The sequence below is a fragment of the Mycetomoellerius zeteki genome, unplaced genomic scaffold (genome assembly GCF_001594055.1).
Source record: "Mycetomoellerius zeteki isolate Tzet28-1 unplaced genomic scaffold, Tzet1.0 scaffold245, whole genome shotgun sequence".
NCBI classification, from domain to species: Eukaryota; Metazoa; Arthropoda; class Insecta; order Hymenoptera; family Formicidae; genus Mycetomoellerius; species Mycetomoellerius zeteki.
This window is the reverse complement of record NW_017257222.1, coordinates 293,405-312,215: the sequence shown is the minus strand read 5'-3', so window position 1 is coordinate 312,215 and position 18,811 is coordinate 293,405. Positions and strand designations below refer to the sequence as shown.

Genomic DNA, 18,811 nt, shown 5'->3' with positions numbered 1-18,811 from the left:
TTCACTTTTTTTTTAGTTCTAAATATTAAAAAAAGATAAAGTCAAATCGAAATTAAAGTTAATCTACAGTAGTAGAAACGGATAGATCTATAAATACATTCGTATCCATCTTACCAAGTGCATAGAACGCAAATATTTATATAACCATGATTGATCTTTATTATTTAGTAACATTCTTTAACAAATTGTATAATATTTCATACGTACAGTTACGTATAATGTAAATATAATATGGATATAAAGTAATCATAAAGAATTAATATATTATATATTGACAATAATTGAAATGTAATAAAAATTTAAGACTTCTAGTTATGTTCGTCTAATTAGGATATATTTTTTCCTTTCATTCCATAATAATCTGGCAGTACTCCTGAATCGCCTGTTTGATTTCCTTCTGTTCCTTCTTTTTTTCAAGTGCAAACCTCTATCCTCTTTCCACGAAACTCAAAAATTCTTTTATTAATAAAATACGCCACAATCGTTGATATGGAACAAATAACTTGTCTTGACGAACATCACAGAAGTTTTTTTTTCGTATTATACGGTAGGTATCGGCCTTATTATCGTATCGTTTCTCTTAACGGAATGTTTACGCCACCGCTCGTGCTTCGGGCAAAAAACTCTCCCAGTACTTAACGAGTTGATTCTGATGTTGTAACATTGATTCCAGGTATTCGATTAACTGTTTCTTGAAATCTTGCACTCTGACTAATTCGAAGCGTTCGACCTCCTCCTTTATCATCTTCGAGATATTGTCAAATTCTTCCTGACCCCTGTCTACCTTCGCTTCCCATTCTATGACCTCAGTAGCTGCTTGACTCGTCCTGTCTGTTCGGCCTGATTGCTCGAGTCGTGCTTTTTGCTCGCGTTTCTTGTTCAACATCAACTGAGCGTGTTGCCAATTTTGAAAGACTTTCACTCTCTCATGAAAAACATCCTGCAAAACAGTGCCATATGTGTAGAGAATAAAAAACATGAGGTATATAAATGCAATCGTAAATACCAACTTTGATTGCGCCAATGAGCGCAACGTAATCCCTCAACATTTCTCCAAATTGATAGAGATCGCTGTTGCTTTGAGTCTTCCTGATTACTTCAACTTTCTCCAGAGTTTCGGCTAATTGTGCCAAAGCTCTGCCAAGAGACGCTCCAGGTTCGCCATGACCAAGAACAGCAATCGACTTTGCTGTAGCACCAGTGCAGTTCGCCAATTCCCTTCTTTGATTCGTTAAGGAATCGACCGCGGAATGTAAAGCGCGTAGCTGAATATCAAGAGAATCTATTTGCGACGTTTTCTCTTCGAACCACTGCAAAAAATACAAATCTTTATTCATCTGATTTCTTTCTAAATAATGAATAATTATACGCACAGCAATTGGTATATATTGTTTTTAAATATGTCGATAAAGTATTGTAATAAATATATTTTTGTGATGTATTATGTGATAATAATATAATGTTAGATGTCTATTGACATCCATATAGCTGTCTATTGACAGCAATGTTAGGTGTGAATTGAAATCTACATAATTGTCTATTGACAGCAATGTGGATTAAATTAAAAATACGTGATAAGTAATGTACAAGACGACACGTCAATTTCAAGTAAACGTACCTTACCCTCTTCCTATTGCAAGCAACAAAAAATTGTTTCACGATACTTCATAGGAATACATGCAAGAAGAAATATGGGGTTACATTGAAGAAATCTCACCATATCGCTCTCGTCCATTTTATATGTTATCTTATTAACCGTTTCCCCAACTTTGTTGAAAAGCCGCATTACTCCTTTACCACTCAATGCAGATGTATTGGTAGCTTTAGGCAATTCTACATCTAGAAAAAAAAATTACCGATGTTTAATCAAAAGAATTTAATTTGTCAAAAATTTTACGTGACTTATTATCTGTATCATCACTTACCAGCTTCTAAAAATTCTCTGAAATCAGGATCAATACTCAGAACTGGATGTGCCGCTGTTCTATTCAAATATCTCTCGAGAGCTGCTCTACGTCGTTCAAGAAATTCCGTGGAGCTCGAATTTTGCTCTTGACTCTTGTCCCCCGACATTTTTATTTTCGTCGTTCCTGTTGTGATACCATTTATGTTTCTTAATGATTTTTTAAAACCGCGAATAAACATAAGAAAAATCAATTTTATATTCCTACCAATTACACTTTTCTCCGGAGCTGGTGGAATTATCCTGCCATTCCTAAGATATTTCTCTGTCAATTTATCATGAAGACCTAGGAAATCACTGAAACGCCGAATCACGCTAAAGTTCCTTTTCTTAAAAATAAGCATATTTGTTCTCGTTTCAACTTTATATGCGACGTAGGCACCCATTCCTTCGCCTATCTTTTGAGGCGAAGTGACAGTAATCTTTAAGAAAACTTCAGATGTGTCTGCTGGAACCTACACATAAATAGCACAGTATTAAAGTTACATATAATTATACATATTAACACAATGTAATACATACCTCTTCCAAAGACCGAGAATGAATGATATTTGTAGACAAAGTATCTGCATTATCATTGATAGGAACATCATGAAGGTCTCCAATATCTGTGTTCATCGGTCCTAGTGGAGGACTCAAAGGACCCGGAGCTGGACTGGACATCGAGGAAAACGAATTCTCTTCTGGCATGTCTCGTAGAGACAGCTTTGGCAACTCCGCTTGAACTTTGGACACTCCGTTATAAGGTGAAGCATCTTCCAATTGGTTCTGTTCCTATGAACACAATGAATATTTCCAATTTACAGTATGCTTACAAATCTGTTGTTTGTATCACATTCTTGGCATATTCATATTGAATCAAAATACAAATTGCTTTCTATTTACACCAAAACTCAAAATAATTTCCATTTGTGACATCATAATTAAGTTGAATGCACATTCTTTTTCTTTCTGACGAGTGAAATTCAACTGAGTTTTTACTTACAATCTGGACAAGCTTAAGACCATGTGCTTTACTAAGTCTTATTAACTCACATTTAAAGTAAAGTTATAAACTTGTTTTATTATACAATGAATTTGTCACCAAAATAAGCAAGTAGTGACGTTACAATCCGAGTATAAAATACTCGCATAACTTTAGACTCAGTATATCGCTGTGAAAATGGAAAGCAACTGCAGGGTTCACAGATTGTTGATATCAAATCAATTAAAATACAGAGATCAAAATACTAGTTTTTGCAGCAGAGAGCGCTTTGATCAGACGGAATGAAATGGACGTAATTTCAACGAGTTCAATTTCCGACAACGTAAGGGCGCCGAAGAGACACGTTTCACATTAATTATCATGCAACAACGAACGCAGATCAGTCTTGCAGCATCGCGGTATGCGGGCTCTTTGGGGTTAATCTTTTTCTTTCTTTTCTTCTCCTGCGGAGTTTCAACTCCCGGCGTGGTGGATTGTTAGCTACGTTGATACCTGCACCGCGGACGCAAAGATATCCTCGTCGTCGTCTTCCAGATCGTCCAATTTCGTCTCGTTGTCAAACAGCGGCGGCGACTCCGTCATATCGGCCATCTTCCTCGCTTCTGTTGGGTTCTGTCAAGCAACGACGATGGTTACGTTCCTCGATCCACAGGGATCTGCCCCCCTGACGACGATTACGCCGACGACGCCAATTATCGCTGTCGGTATCGGCTATCGGTGGCAGTATCGGCTCGCAACATGCAAATTTACTTCCACATAAAAACGAGACTGGACTGAACTGGACCGTTCGCGACTCCGTGGTCCGTTTAAAATTCCATTGTCATTGCATTGTTATCTCACTTGTTCCGCGACGCGGAAAAATGTCCGCGTGTCAACGCGGCAGGTCCGTTCGTTTTAAAGACGTTTTCTGTACCTCAGAAATCTCTCTGTTCAGAATTTATTTCAGTTAGTATATATATATATATATATTCTCCGTTATATTTTTTTAATCTCTGCGTTTTAATGCTTTCGTGTCTCCTTTTATTTCTGCGATGTTCTAATATGTATTTATTTTATTCTATTTTATTTAATTTATTTTTATTTAAAATTGTATTTATTTTATTTTGTTCTAATTTTATTTCAAATAAGAAAAATAAATACGTAAGAAAAAGAGAAAATGTTAAACCATATAATTATATATAAAATTATTTAAAAGAAAGGCCAAAAAATAAAAAATGATACTGTATTTTAATAAAGAAAAATATATGTATAAGAAAAGACGAAAAAGAAAAATTTACGTTTTGTAAAAGAATTATTCACAAAAACAACAATTAATAACATTTCATACAGAAAAGAAAAAAGAAAATTGTACAATTAATATATACACTCCCGATACAAAAATAAATTAAAAAACTATAAGAGATCGAGATAAAAATAAGGAGCTGATAGAAAAGATAAACGTTACGTCTCAAGAAGACGCGCAATATAATTTATGTTTCGTAGTTAAACTTTTTGTCCTTTCAACTTTTCTTTTTTCCTCTCCAGTTTTCTAATTATATATTCATCGATTTTATTTTAAATGTAGAATGTGCGACACGATATACAACGATACAACGATGCAGCTACCGCAGACCTGACCTTCTGGAGAGAGTAGAAATCTTCTTTACCGACCATATCGCGGAATGCTGAAAGAAAAGTCGTGCTGCGAGTACGACTCATGAGAGAGAGGGGATAGCAGACCTCCCCCTTCGCAACCCCCGCTTTCACCCACACCTTGCGATGACGACGGTTGAATCACGACGACGGTGAGTACGCTGACGCGGGTGACGCGGTTGCTCTGACTGCGTCAGTGTACAATCGGTGTATACCAGTCAGTGTGTATCAGCGTGCTGTCACATTTGACAGGTTGGTGTCGCCGCGTGACTTTGCATCTGCGCTACGTATATCCCGTGAAAGCTCCGCGAAAAATAATTTCTGTGATCGCGACAGGTATCCGTGAAGCGGATACTGTGATTGAATTAATCGCCGATTGCACCGCAGTTGTACGGAACAGTCTCGGAGGTCGCTAGGAACCCACAAGGATGCAGGTGAGAAATTTTCAATTTTTTTATTCCTCGCGTATTTTTTATGCACCTTTTAGGGAGCGTCGAAAGAGAGAGCGAGAAAGAGAGGGAGAGAGAGAAAGTGAGAGAGAGAGAGAAGATCGTATAAAAAAAACAACGAAAACTCTCTTGCTGAGAAACTTCTCTCTCTTTTCTCTTTTCTTGAACGTGTACGATTGAGAATTCTCGTTTAGCTATACGTCTCATGAATATACAACAGCCGCTGCTCGACGCAGACGCGAGATGATTTGGAATTTCCCGCAATTCCTATTCGCGTCCCGCTCTTCGCGCGATTACAATTGCGCGAAGGGTTCCCGACTGAAAATGTACAGATTAAAATGCGCCGGAAAAAGAGATTTGTAGATCTATTCTATAATTTTTTAACGACAATTTTACTGGCTAGGGATGTCGTCACGCAGATATTTTACAGAGCGAAAAAGCTGCGTAATGACAATATAACGACCGAACTGTCGTTAAAAGTTACAGGAGCCTACTGGGAATTGATCATGTAACTTTTTCCCTAGGGTGGAAATTGTGAAAAGTGAAAATTTTTTTATCTGTGTATATATTATATTGCATTTATATATTGAGTGTGAAATACATTGACGGTATGTTGCTGTTAATTAGTGTTCAATGTGTTATATTTTGTAAGAAATTGATACATTTTAATCTTCCATAGAGAAAATAAAAAGAAATGCGATATTTTTAAAAATACTCGATTTTAAGATTCAAATTATCATCACACGATTTTGCAAGTTCTATCGATTTATTTCAATTTTTTTTACGAAAAAAGTTAATTTTATTTATTATGCGAATTTTTTATTCTTCTTTCGTCCTTCGCGATTTTTACACTGATTGAATCGGTATCTTAAAAATATTTATGCAGATGTTTCTTTCACTTTGGTTGATTCACTAATTACTGACGACCCAATGGTTAATTAAGGCACTGGTCTTGGAAAGTAAATAGTTAGTTACACTAATGATTAGTCATGAAGACTAATAATTATCAGAATAATCACACGTATTATCTTTCGAACTAATGATCAATCAGAAAACAATGGTTGATAATCTAATAATCTAATCTGTAATTAAGGATGAATGTTATTTACGTATACGTTTTTTAATTTAACCTTCTTTTTTTATCTCATTGTCTCGATAATTTTTAAGTTACACGCAAGTCATTACCAACGAAAAACTTTTTGCGATAACTTAGATATTTATAGTCCGTTTTTATTTCAAGACTGTTTTAAGAAATAAGACGCTAATATACCATTTTTATGCTTAGTTTACACTGACAGAAATCTTTTGATATATATAACCATTTATTTTGTTGATATACGACTCAAAATTTGGTTATTCTAATCAAATTTTTATTATAACAACAAATTTGGTGAGAGCAACACAAATGATTCAAAAAGCATTTTAAAGCTTGAAGTTTGTACTTTTCAGATAGATAGATAAATAACAATTAATTTGACTGATTTTTTTATAAGTTGCAAGAACATAAATGGACATCCGTCAAATCTAAAAATTTTTATGAACTTTACAAAATTCCAAAGCATGAATTAAAAATTGCATACAAAAGCAATTCACAGATTTCAAAGGATTGAATCTTTATCTTTAATTTACATATTTGTTATGAGCGTTGTGCGATTTTTTTTCACCGATTTATTCAACATTGAAGCAAAATCTTTTTTACTTTGACTGTTCACAAAAAATGAACGAAGTAGCGCTTAATATCCTTAAAAAAGAACGAGGAAGGTTTACATTTTCTCTTTAAAATATACCTACCATTTTTTGATACAAAGAAATTCTCGTATTGCAAACTTCGATTAAATGAGGCGCTAGAAATTTAAGGATTGATATGTTTTCGTTCAAGCTGATATAACCCGACGAGAAATATTAAAAACGTTATGATTTTAACGATTTATGTCCTTTATGTTCAAAGCAATGACTTTGGGCAAAACAACGTTCGCTTTATTCTATCGCAGCATATCCGTCGTGCTTTGTGTGAGAGTTGCACGATTAAATTTACGCGTTTTTGTGTGTTATATACATATATGGCGGACGTACATGATAGAGGTATGTGCACTTGAGAAAATTGAAATCTTCCTAATTGTGTTTTAAAAAATATTGAGCGTTACTTTTCTGTGAACAGAAACGCTTTTTGTTTCAATGTCGAATAATTCGATAAAAAACATCGTACAACGATCAATAAATACGCAAATTAAAGATAAAGATTCACTTACATTGGAAAATGTAAATTATTTTTGTGTGTGATTTTTAGTTCACATCGTCGAACTTCGTAAAATTTGTAAAAAATTTTAAGATTGACGAATTTCCATTTGTATTCGCGTATTCCGTAAAAAATCAGTTAAATTGTTATATAAAGTACCGATCTAAATTAGTAAAATAAAGATTTCAAGCTTTAATATGCTTTTTGAATCATTTCATTGTAATCATTTTGATGAAGTTGAAAATTACCTATTTTTTGAGAGCGCGCAGAATATATAATTCCTTAGTTGATATACACTATGCCAAGAAACATAGTTTCTTGGGGGACATAGTGTATAAGACCAATTATAAATTCCGACCACAAAAATCTTCACATAAAATTAAAATTTCTAAATTTTCTAAAATTCTTTAACCTTCTGAGGACCGGCATGTTTTTGATCGACTTTTTTATTTTAAGAGCTAGAACTTTTTTGTCAATATCATGGGGTTGAGTGAAGAAAAAGGTGGCGCCACTCCGGTCCTCCAGAGGTTAATCTTATTGTTTATTTTTGGATGGATTTTAACAAATGCGTAATTTATGGATTTTTTTACAAAAATATAATATATACATAGAAGCATTCACAATTGAACATATTCATAGTTTGAAAGAATAATGAAAGAATTGTGTATATATATATTTTAGTAAATATATATTTGTTCAAAATCACATTCTTTACGCGTGCAAAGTATATTTCGATTAAATATGTATATTTGTCAAAATTATACAGCTTTATGTTTGAATTGCAAATTTTTTATTAAATAAGATTTATCAAAAATCAAATTAATTCGAAATTACTAAATTAGTTCGTCTTATGATAGATATATAATATTTATCGAATAGATATAAAATAATATAGATATAAAATATGTAAATTTATCAAAATTATACAATTTTATGTTTGAATTGCAAATTTTTTATTAAATTAAATTTACCGAAAATCAAATTAATTGGAAATTAGTTCGTCTTATGATAGATATATAAAATTATTTATCGAATACATGAATTTTAAAACTATTTCTTAACTCTTTCGTTTTCTGTGAGTTGACTATAGTCAAATAGCTGTATGTAAAATCATAAAATATTATTACATCTATATCTATGAATATACATACATAATTTTTTTATATGGCTATCGACTTTATGTTTGTATAGGTAGCGTGTATTTTGATAAGTATTTTTTAAAATTTTTCGATAAAATAACATGTCGTATTAACTTCACAGATAATGGAAATAAAAAACGTTCCGTATTTTTAGTAAAAAAAAAAAAAAAAACAAAATGAAAATATAGCGTACTAATTTTGATCTTTTGTAAAAACTGCGGAACTTTTTTTTATTTTTATGAGGAATTATAAAAAGGGCTACTGGAACTGTCATTATTTTTTTTTTGTGTTAACACAATGTCATTTTAACTTCACAGATCCCACTTTATGTCTACTTTACTTACAATTAGTCAAATTATTGTAAAATTTTAATCATTTTTATACCTAATTATTGTTACATTTTCTTACTAAATTGGAAAAATGAATAAACATGAATTAATTATTTAATATGATAATTAATTATTTTATAAGTCCAATGTTACTAAACAACAATTATATTTGTTGTTTTTGTTCATAACATAAAAAAGATTTTAAAAAAGTTAAAATATAACAAAAATTAGAATCACGATCATATTTTATACAATATTATTGTAGATTTGGTTTACGTAATTATGATACTTATTATTATTAAATATTAAATCTGAAATGTAAGTATTACACTGACATGAGTTAATGAATTATCATGATATTGCGCGACCTTGATAGATCTATTTTATCAAACAAGCAAGAATTAATTCTTCCTTTCATCAGCAATATAAAGACCCGAAAAGGTCGAATGAGGGCAGAGAGCGCATCTGCACGATGCGACGCGGCGCGTTTTCGGAGCCGACCGAATCGACCTCGTTCACCCCAAGGTCTGATGATCTAAGAGGGGGTCGGAGGATGCGAAGGGCCCTCGATAGAGAGAGGGTCTTGCACAATGCGCGTCGCAACTGTAAACCGTGAACAGCAGGAACACGCGGTGTCCGTTCGACGGCGACAACGACAACCACGACGACGACGTTGGTGGTGATGGCGATGGTGGTGGTTGCTGATGGTAGTGGGGAAGCAGGGTAGAGAGAACATTTAATTTGAGCTTGCGAGGAAGTAGTTGATTGGAGATGCGAGGTACGGGCTCGTTGGCGGGAGAGCAGTTGCAGTTCGACCGTTGGTCTTGTTAGACCTTCCGGGAGATCCTCTTGCTAAGATCGCGACTGCCGATCCTAATCGCGATCGATTTCGCGAACGCACGTGTGCGACGTGCGCACGTTTTCTTCGGTGCGAGACCGCGCCGCGTTCTTTTTTTTTTTTTTATTGCGAGGCCACGATTTCGGGCAATAAGCCTGATCGACTTCATTCGACTTCGCTATTATCATTTGCGCAAATTCCACGTTTATGGAACAGCCACGTGAGAAGTGACAATCAAGTTCTCTGACGCACGAGTTCGTCGGTTGAGCAACAGCAATGCATCACGATGATAAATTCTAAATCTCGTGATTGAGCGCAGATTTTGCAGGTATTTTTTGCGTTGAAGATTGTCGACGATAGTTTTTCATGTACTTAAAAGAGACGTCACCCAACTATCCGGCACCGATTTGATTCTGCGTGAAATATGTTGTTAAATACAAAAGTCTAAGAGACACATATTTTTTATACGTGTGCTAACTCATGTTTAAGGGATGAAACACTCCTTTGAAAAAAAAACGATATTTCTATTTCGAACCGAATACAATTGTTAACAAAAAATTTTTTTAATTTTTTTTTCTTCACAACATTGAAACACTCTTGAAACCGTACAACTTTTGTTTAAACAATTTTTTTCCATCTTTTATACTTCCGACGGTATTCGTCCCTTATTAGTGCGCCCTGTGACTGTAACATTTCACTCTAAACTTGGCTGTGTGTTTGAATTCTATTTACGATATTTCTCTTTCCTTTCCCTTTCTTGTATGGTCTATCTGTTTCAATGCTTTAATAAAAGGCAGGTTTTGAATTTAACCAGATTTGGAGTAATGCAAAATATTTATATGTATATTCTTACCAATTTATTGTTGTAAATATTCTAAAAAATATTTCTGTATTCGATAGATTCTAAAATATATCTATAATATATATTCAATAAAGAAAATTAAGACTAGAAAAATAATGAATTACTTGCATATTTGTATCATAATTTTTTCACATTTTTTGTAAACTTTTTTGATAGAATTTATGCATTTATTGCATATTAAAAATTAGAAGAAAAAGCGATACAAAATGTAAGAGATGAATATACATACAATCATAAGTATGCAAATTTATTAGTATTATTTATCTCACAGTACGTTCGTCTGTGTAGTATTTTATATACATAATTCAGCTTCATATGTAACTAATTAACATAATACTACTCGAATTTTAATTATGTTTGCCAACTATAATTAAAGTACCTGTCTGGTGCGATTGTCATATATCTCCTTTTTTTTTATTTCCCATTGTCGGCAGGCAAAGGCAGTTTGCCGATATTTCACTGGCAACAAAACATTGAACCGACAAATCGACCGTAAAAGAGTTTTATCTAACGGCACATGAAAACGGATATTCTCTATAACAAAAAAGTATATCGCATATATCTCAAAATTATGGTTTGGAAAAGATAGTTAACCGTAATGATTATTTGCCACATCGAAAAATTACGAGTGCGACCGAACACAAATATCCATTTTTCCTAGCAACGACTATTAGAATGTAGACACACTATTTGGTACAACGAGTAATGATATCGATAACACCTGTGTGATTTTACCTTAAGTGGTAGATAATTTGATTTAACAGATAGAAAGCACACGATCGATCTATGGTATTTTGATAACGTTTAGTAGAGATACTCTTTTAATATTCTCCGACAGTAGTAATTATTACGCGAACAATATACAGTTTATAAATATACAAACGACGCATTAAAAAGCTAATGAAAACTTTGGCAATTTGTCAATTTTTGATTCAGATTGTGAGCACTGTCGTCTGCTGATTTGCCGGCATTGATCGCGCTATTGTGCAGCAATATCGCTTTCAAGACAGATTTAACTATCTGTTGAATCTTTTACTGCCGTCAGTGAACACGAAAGAATTCATAAAATGTTTCTTGAGTCGGCATTCATATAGTCCGTTCTTATTTCAAGACCATCTTAAGTAATGTCTTAAGTTGCTAGTACGGTTCTCTGATTGGTTCATGACATCTTGAGATTGTACTTAAGAGTCTTAAATAGATATAAGAATCGCGACTATGAATACCAGTCTTATAAGTCGTAATCATACTAGTAATTGCTATTGGCGATTACTTTTCAACCAGTCAGAGCAAAGCAGTTCTCGATTGCTTTAAACCTATGGCACATACAAAAACGTAAGACCATAAGACGTAAACAGTAAGGAAATCGTAACGTTGGATTCGCTATTGGCCTTACGGACTCTACCGTGATTGACCAATTCGCTTACTGATTACGTCTTACTGCCTTACGTTTTTGTATGTGCCAAGGGCTTTACTCTGATTGATTGAAAAGTAATCATTAATTGTTAATCATAATCACGAGAGAGAGAGAGAGAGAGAGAGAGAGAGAGAGAGAGAGAGAGAGAGATTACAACTTTATAAATACCTCACATTCAATTATAATTGTCATCTCGGTTTTAATAATTCATGTTAATTGAAGTTTAATCTGTGTTTACTTTTCATAAATTTAAGTCAAATCTTATTTGCCACGTTAATATTTTTGATAGGAGCTCGTATATCAAGCTCATTATTTATTTATTTATTTAGTTTTACTAACCAATTTTTAATGATAGATAAAAATCATTAATTTTTTATGACTGATAAATAATTGTAGATTGCTGTTTACAACAATCTTATTATTAATTTGTAATATAAAATACTTATTAAAAATCAAATGAAAGGAAAATTCAGAAGAGAAACCTTTGAAGAAATTTGAATCTCAACATCGCGAGCATTACATTTGCATTATAACTATATGTTATTTTTTTTTAGTGATACAGATCATATCTTGTCGTCGGTGAACAAACGCGCGCGTAACGATTAACAATACATGGACACAAATAGCGCCCGCGAGATTGGAATTGTGGAAATACGCGACGGACGTAAAAAGATTAAAATTTATCATGGGAAAAAAGAATAACGACACGCGCGAGCCTCTCGAATTGATGCGTGTAATGAAAAATGATGCGCAGAAAGTCGCAGGAACGAGTACACAACGTTGCTCCCTCGCATTATACGTGAAACCCCTCGGTGTTGTCCGACGAGGCCCTGCGGTCGTTTTCCTCCTAATTATCTCATAGTGGATGACCGAGTTGGACGCACACCTAGTTCCCCTCCTCGAAACGCGGATATATTATCGCGTTTTAGAGCACAAGTGTCATTAATCGATGCAACGACAACGACGTCCGATTAATCGGATTTTCCGCTCGGAACACGCGCGATTATTATTATCTCTATTTACAATAGACGAAAGATTACATCTTAGATTTATAACAAAATTTCGAATTCGTGTTACGATAAATTGTAGCGAATGTATTGCGAGGAATTTACAGTAAAATTCCGAGTGCGATGCACAAAAGTCAGTTAATGTTATACATTTTTACTGTGCGCATCGTATCTTATTGAAGGAACAAAACTAAGAAGTAATCTTTGAATTAAAAACAGTCTCTTTTCCGTACAATTAAAATTTCGATTAAAATTCGAGAAATTGAATAGTTGAAAGTCATACTATACCGTATATAACAAAAATATGAATTTTCAGATGAACTTCAAATTGATCTTAATTTAATGCAGAAACTTTATAAACATTATATTATAGTTGAGGTTTAAAATTCAAGAAAGATATCACTCTCTGATTTTTTCACTGAAAACAGTTTTTGAGATTTCATTTTATGAGACGTCTTGTATATCAAGAGAGGGTATACAATTTCCGAGTAAAATTAATCAAAGAATTACACCCGGCAATGAAGTGGCAGGTAGACTGGCAAAATTGCGGACTCAGATAAACCCGGCTGAACAGACTGTTGGTGTGCCCTTTACTTTGGATAAAAAAATCAGCAAGAACTATTTAGACTAGAAGTACCCAACTTCCTTGGAGACCTACAGACAATCCAACTGTTGAACAATCAATCCTTGTCAAATAAAACAAAATTTTTTACGATAAACAGAAACAATTGAGAACTTAAATTGGTCTTCTTATGGGACTCTCAGAACTCACTTATGCGAACTCAGTTGTGCTGAACAAAAGAATTACCGATTACGCAGAATAGAAAACGAAAACAGCCTATTTTATATGCCACTGTGCTAGTCTACTAAAGCTACAGATCCTGGAGCTGCATGTTTCTTAAGCCGAAGGATTTAATAGAGGATAAGTCTCATAAGCATAGTGCATTATTCTGGGCTGAGACTGACTCAACCTCAAGAAGCGAGGAATCATAAAGGAACTTCTTTAGATTCCGATTTAGAGACTGGCTTAGTCCCACTCGCTATTGCAATTATTACCACTACTAGTTAAAGCATTGTATAGCCACAACCTACGTATTATTTCTTTCTTTCCACTGGAAGAGAACGCATCGCGACCCACGGACGCTGTTTTACGTCAAGGAATAGAACAAAAAATGATCTAGAGTTGGAATGATTTATTAGTTGCACGAACGAGATAGGCTGTAAAAGAAAGCTGCGGATCCAACAGGTGGTCGAAATAATTTCTTTGCGATGTTGGTGGTAGAAAATCCAAGATTAATTCTATTCTTTGAGAACGATAATGATTCATTCGTACGCATATAACGATTGTTTTTCACCTTTTCCACGCGCATCCCACTAAAAAGTATCTACCTATATGAACGTTTTATTGTCTATCGAAATTTAAAAAGTATAATTAAACATCCAACCTACATGCATCTATAAGTTTTATTCTCGCGCTAACAAGTATTTTGATAAATCTGATTTGTATTTAAGAGTGGTGTGGTATATCTATTTATTATTAAGAATATAATCTCATCATTTTGTATAAATAAACGATTGTGACAATGGTATAAATTTTATTTCTCTTATTTTAAGAGAATAAATAACTCTTTCGAATTGTGTAGTATAATCAACAGTATATTTATTATATTATTAAAATTATGTATAGATAAAGTATATTATTTAATTTTTTATACTGTTTACTATTTAATATAAAAATTGTACTATATTTAAAATATTGCTAAAATTTTAGATTTATATTCCCGAAGAGTCTACAGTTTTTTCATGCTGAAATAATCGTAGAATCGATATTCGTTAATGCAGATAACATGATAAGTTTATTGTTTCGTGATATCGCATTAGATATAAAGCTTAATGTTTGGGGGCGACAAGTATGCCAAGGGCAGTTAGAAGCTGTTAAGAGGTTCATTCCTGTTGGTTATTCAAGCAGAGTAATAAAATTCTCGACGTCTATGACCTGTTAATCTATTAGCGATACAAATATTTTTCTAATAGCGATTAACAGTTTAATATGTTATGATAAATTAATTATCATTGCTCTTATCATAACACTGTAGTGACCTGGTTAAAGATCACAATATATAGAAAAACACAAGCATTATTACATAATTATTACATAATTGTGTGAAGATTTATAATAGTTTGAATAAAAAGTTACCCATCCAGCCTCGCTTTAGGCTAACAGCCTGATGGCACACAAAAAAACTTAAGCAGTAAAACGTAAACAGGAAGCGAATTGACCAATCACAGTAGAGTCCATAAGGCTATAATGTAAGCAGTAGCCAATCCAACATGTTGATTTCCTTACTGCTTACGTCTTACTGCCTTAAATTTTTTGTGTGTCCTAAGTTCACAACCTTGCTTTAAGAGGTCACAACCTTGCGTAAGCCGTAAGCTCTAAGTTGTAAGTGACGATATATCGGCCACAGAACTTATGTTTTTAAGCCGTAAGAATTGAGTTTTGCTCAATTCGCTTAAGTCTAACGGCCTTAAGGCTTAAAGCCTAAAGACTGCGCAAAAACAGTTTTAAAGACAGAAATTATTATCACTTAATTTTCGACTTATGGCTATATTATAAATCTTCACACAATTATGTAATAATTATGTAATAATGCTTGTGTTTTTCTATATATTGTGATCTTTAACCAGGTCACTACAGTGTTATGATAAGAGCAATGATAATTAATTTATCATAACATATTAAACTGTTAATCGCTATTAGAAAAAAATATTTTTATCGCTAATAGACTTTATGACTTAAGGCTTCTTATAAAGCAAACTTAGCTTTATCCTTCCTATTGCTTACGTCTTACTGATGCTTACATTCTTCCGTGTGGCTTGGTCTTAACGAAATAAGCTGCTTTATGTTTTTCGACAAAGCGTAATTCGATTAAGTTGTGTTTTTGAAACAAGCGATCCGTGGACAGGAGATCGCTTTACGAAATACGCACTGCTATTAAAAAAAAGAATAACTCGCTTGTATCTCGCGTGTCTGCGGCTTGTGGTGGAAAACCGATGCGACTGTATATCACGAATTGGTATGTAGCAACACTCGTGTATCACGTTACTTAATCTGTCGACGCGCGCATTATTAAAAAACTCACCCTGTCTTTTGGACTTTGATGAAGTCATCACGCATATAAATGTAACACAGTTTATTCAACGTATATATAATAAATCATAATCAAGTCGGCCGATCAATTTGACTTCTCATCTAAGTAATATGCTGAGATAGAATATTTCAAGATATAGTATATTATATGTTATTATATAGTACACAATGTTATTATACTGGGTCCCAAAATTAAAAATACCAAGCAAGAAAATTCTCGAAAAAAGAAAATTATAACAGTAAAACTGGTTATATATAATTATAATTATTCAAGTAAAGGATATACACCACAACGCAGGATCTTGGTAGCGAAATTCTATTTTATTCTGAACGAATATAAATAATAAACGTTTCTTCAGTATACATGACAATAAATAAACTAAAAAATCCGAAAAATTGTTTACACAAATAAAGTCACACAATCATACATAAATTCGATTAAATCGAAGTCAAATTCCAAATATTATATAAAATTAATAACCGCAAAACGCTCGTCAACTTCTTTCACGTCAAATTCTTTGATCTTCGGTTATTTTATTAAGTTTGATAGATCCTTAATTCATATGAGACGCAAAGTTTCCAGATTCTATTGCAATAATGAGTCTAATTACTGTCTATCGTTAAATTCTCTGTTAAAATTCTATGAGATTCTTCGTATCTGCGTCCAGGATCCCTTAACCGAGATGGCCAAATTGTAAACTGAGAATGGATTTTTTTAAATTAATTCGATTAAGTTGACTGCTGATATTCTTCATAAGCTCTCACTTATATACCCGAGACAGACAAGGAGAAATTAGGAAAGGGTAGACATGATTCTAAGTTGGGACTGGAATATTCATTACCGGTAAATAAGCATTCGGTAATTTTCCTGTATCGCTCTGCTTATTAATCCCGTCTGTTTGCTTCTTAATAAAAATCATTTCCGAAACAGATCTTTTGTAAAAAGATCGTTTCGTAAAAAGAGCGTTTGTTTATTAGAAGCATCAACTAATGCGCAACAAATATTACATACAATATGGTATTACATAAACGTTACGCACACTATCTTTTCTCTAATATCTGTGAGGATCTCTGAAGTGCGTGATCACTAAAGTCCGTGATATTTTACGCGTTAAAGTTGAGAATTGCGAATTAAAGATTAGAATTCAACCAGTCAGATAATTTTAATTTCAAGCCGTTTCGTTTTGCTTGACTAAATCTAATTTTTAATTCGCAATCCTCAATCTTTAATGCGTAGTGTGACACAGGTTTAAGATCCGGTTTTTCATTTTCTAGTTAATTTGTGATTTAGATTTAACGTTATTTAACCTGATGAAAGTCTAAAAACTGTATTTTTATACCTATGATTAATTACTAAACTAAGTTTTATGCTATAAAAGTTACTACGAAACTGTCAGTCAGTACAGGATATCCTGAAATTCATTTTGAGTCTAATATTACATTAGAAAAGAACCCCGCACAAACCTTATGGAAATCGAATTTCGATCGAATTGCCTGAAAATTTGATATGTTGTAGATCTTGATATAAACAAAGGGCGCGACGGTTCTTCGTGCACACCCCATAATCGTGTCTAAAATTCCGCCCCTTAGATATGAAGCAACACAGTGTTGACTTAAATCTCAAAAATCAAGTTATCGACTTCGATATCCTTATAGCTTTTTGTGAGAAACAATTAAATCAATATTATCCTTATAATTTTTTTACTTTATAAAAATATACATAGAAAGAGCAAATAACGACATAGAAATGTACTATACTCATTGAAAATAAGATATAGTAGTATTAGCCCGTTTTGAAAAATGACGCCTCATAGAGGTCAACAAACGGTTCATTACAGGGGATTGTGCCCGTGGAGACTTTATCAGGACAAGATCAACATATCAAATTTTCAGGCAATTCGATCGAAATTCAATTTCCATAAGGTTTGTGCAGGGTCCTTTCTCGAAAAATAAGTTATAAAAGAATATTTGTCATTTATCATTCCGAGCAGTAATTTTTGAAACATGAAGATTCAGAATTAGCCAATTATAGATTACAGTTAAATTACGGTTAAATTATAGATTATGGCCGTTTGCTTATGAATCATTCGTCAATAATATTAGACTCAGTTTTTCATTTTTTGATTGTGGGTATAATTAATCCGATGATAATGTAAAAATTGTGTTTTTCTAACTATAATTAATCACTAAATGAAAAACGCAATTTTTACATTATTATCAGCTTAAATTTAACCATAAGTAGTTAATCAAAAAATGAAAAATGCTTTACATAACTTTGTTTTAGAACGTTTTTATATAGTATTTTGATTCGCGAATTTCAGATACCTAGTATGATAAAATATAACATGAACCATATTTTGGGACAGAATTGTGTGGTACTAACTAACGTCTATTAAGCTGGCACAGCCACTTCAACACAATCAAACGCGACCTATACCACATTTTTTTGCTATTTTTTTGCTAATTTTTTGCTCTATTCCCGATTTTTTTGCTCCAGCCGATTCGCTAAAACCCATGGCTGTGCTAGCTTAAGATCAAAGTTAGCACAGCCACAAAGAAAAAAAGCAGCAAATGAAAAATCAAGTACATATTCTTGAAGGGCTATTTTTTTGCTAATTTTTTACTCTATTCTCGATTTTTTTGCTCACCGTTTAAGTCGAAAAATTCGACCAAGAGTGTGGCTGTGCTGGCTCGCGTACAAGAGTAAAGTACCTTAAAGCAATTAATTGCTCGGCTCATTTTGGTGTCAAAATGTTTCTAGATTTAATTGCTCTAAGAATATAGCAAATCGGATTTTTTTGCTCAC

The 18,811-nt window shown here is 33.2% G+C and overlaps 2 protein-coding genes across 4 annotated transcripts in view; one reads left to right on the top strand and one right to left on the bottom strand.

Annotated features, from left to right (window-relative positions):
- Positions 1-321: 321 nt before the first annotated feature.
- On the bottom strand, positions 322-3,539 carry Snx1 (sorting nexin 1). 2 transcript variants are annotated; one of them, XM_018449421.1, is made up of 7 exons: positions 3,441-3,539; positions 2,486-2,737; positions 2,172-2,418; positions 1,926-2,090; positions 1,718-1,839; positions 1,011-1,310; positions 322-940 (listed from the first exon to the last, which is right to left on the bottom strand). In XM_018449421.1, the coding sequence occupies exons 1-7, from the start codon at positions 3,537-3,539 to the stop codon at positions 593-595; spliced, it is 1,533 nt and encodes a 510-aa protein (XP_018304923.1). In that variant the 3' UTR covers positions 322-592. The 2 variants fall into 2 exon arrangements, with proteins under 2 accessions (XP_018304923.1, XP_018304924.1); XM_018449422.1 differs by lacking the exon at positions 3,441-3,539 and adding an exon at positions 3,323-3,434.
- Positions 3,540-4,789: 1,250 nt separating this feature from the next.
- The window catches only part of LOC108723577 (phospholipid phosphatase 2), a 37,936-nt gene continuing 23,914 nt past the window's right edge, over positions 4,790-18,811 (top strand). Inside the window, exon 1 of one of the 2 annotated variants that reach the window (XM_018449424.1) lies at positions 4,790-5,014. In XM_018449424.1, the coding sequence (XP_018304926.1) occupies positions 5,009-5,014 (6 nt within the window). In that variant the 5' untranslated portion in view covers positions 4,790-5,008. Of the gene's footprint in view, positions 5,015-9,551; positions 9,900-18,811 lie in introns of those variants that run through there. The other variant, XM_018449427.1, reaches the window with a different exon arrangement.

Excerpts from the sequence above, each read along its gene's own strand:
- Snx1 (XM_018449421.1), bottom strand. The coding sequence starts at position 3,539 with ATGGCCGATATGACGGAGTCGCCGCCGCTGTTTGACAACGAGACGAAA. Across the intron at positions 2,419-2,485 it reads ATTCTCGGTCTTTGGAAGAG|GTTCCAGCAGACACATCTGA; the intron begins GTATGTATTACA and ends ATTTATGTGTAG. Across the intron at positions 941-1,010 it reads CGCTCATTGGCGCAATCAAA|GATGTTTTTCATGAGAGAGT; the intron begins GTTGGTATTTAC and ends ACTGTTTTGCAG.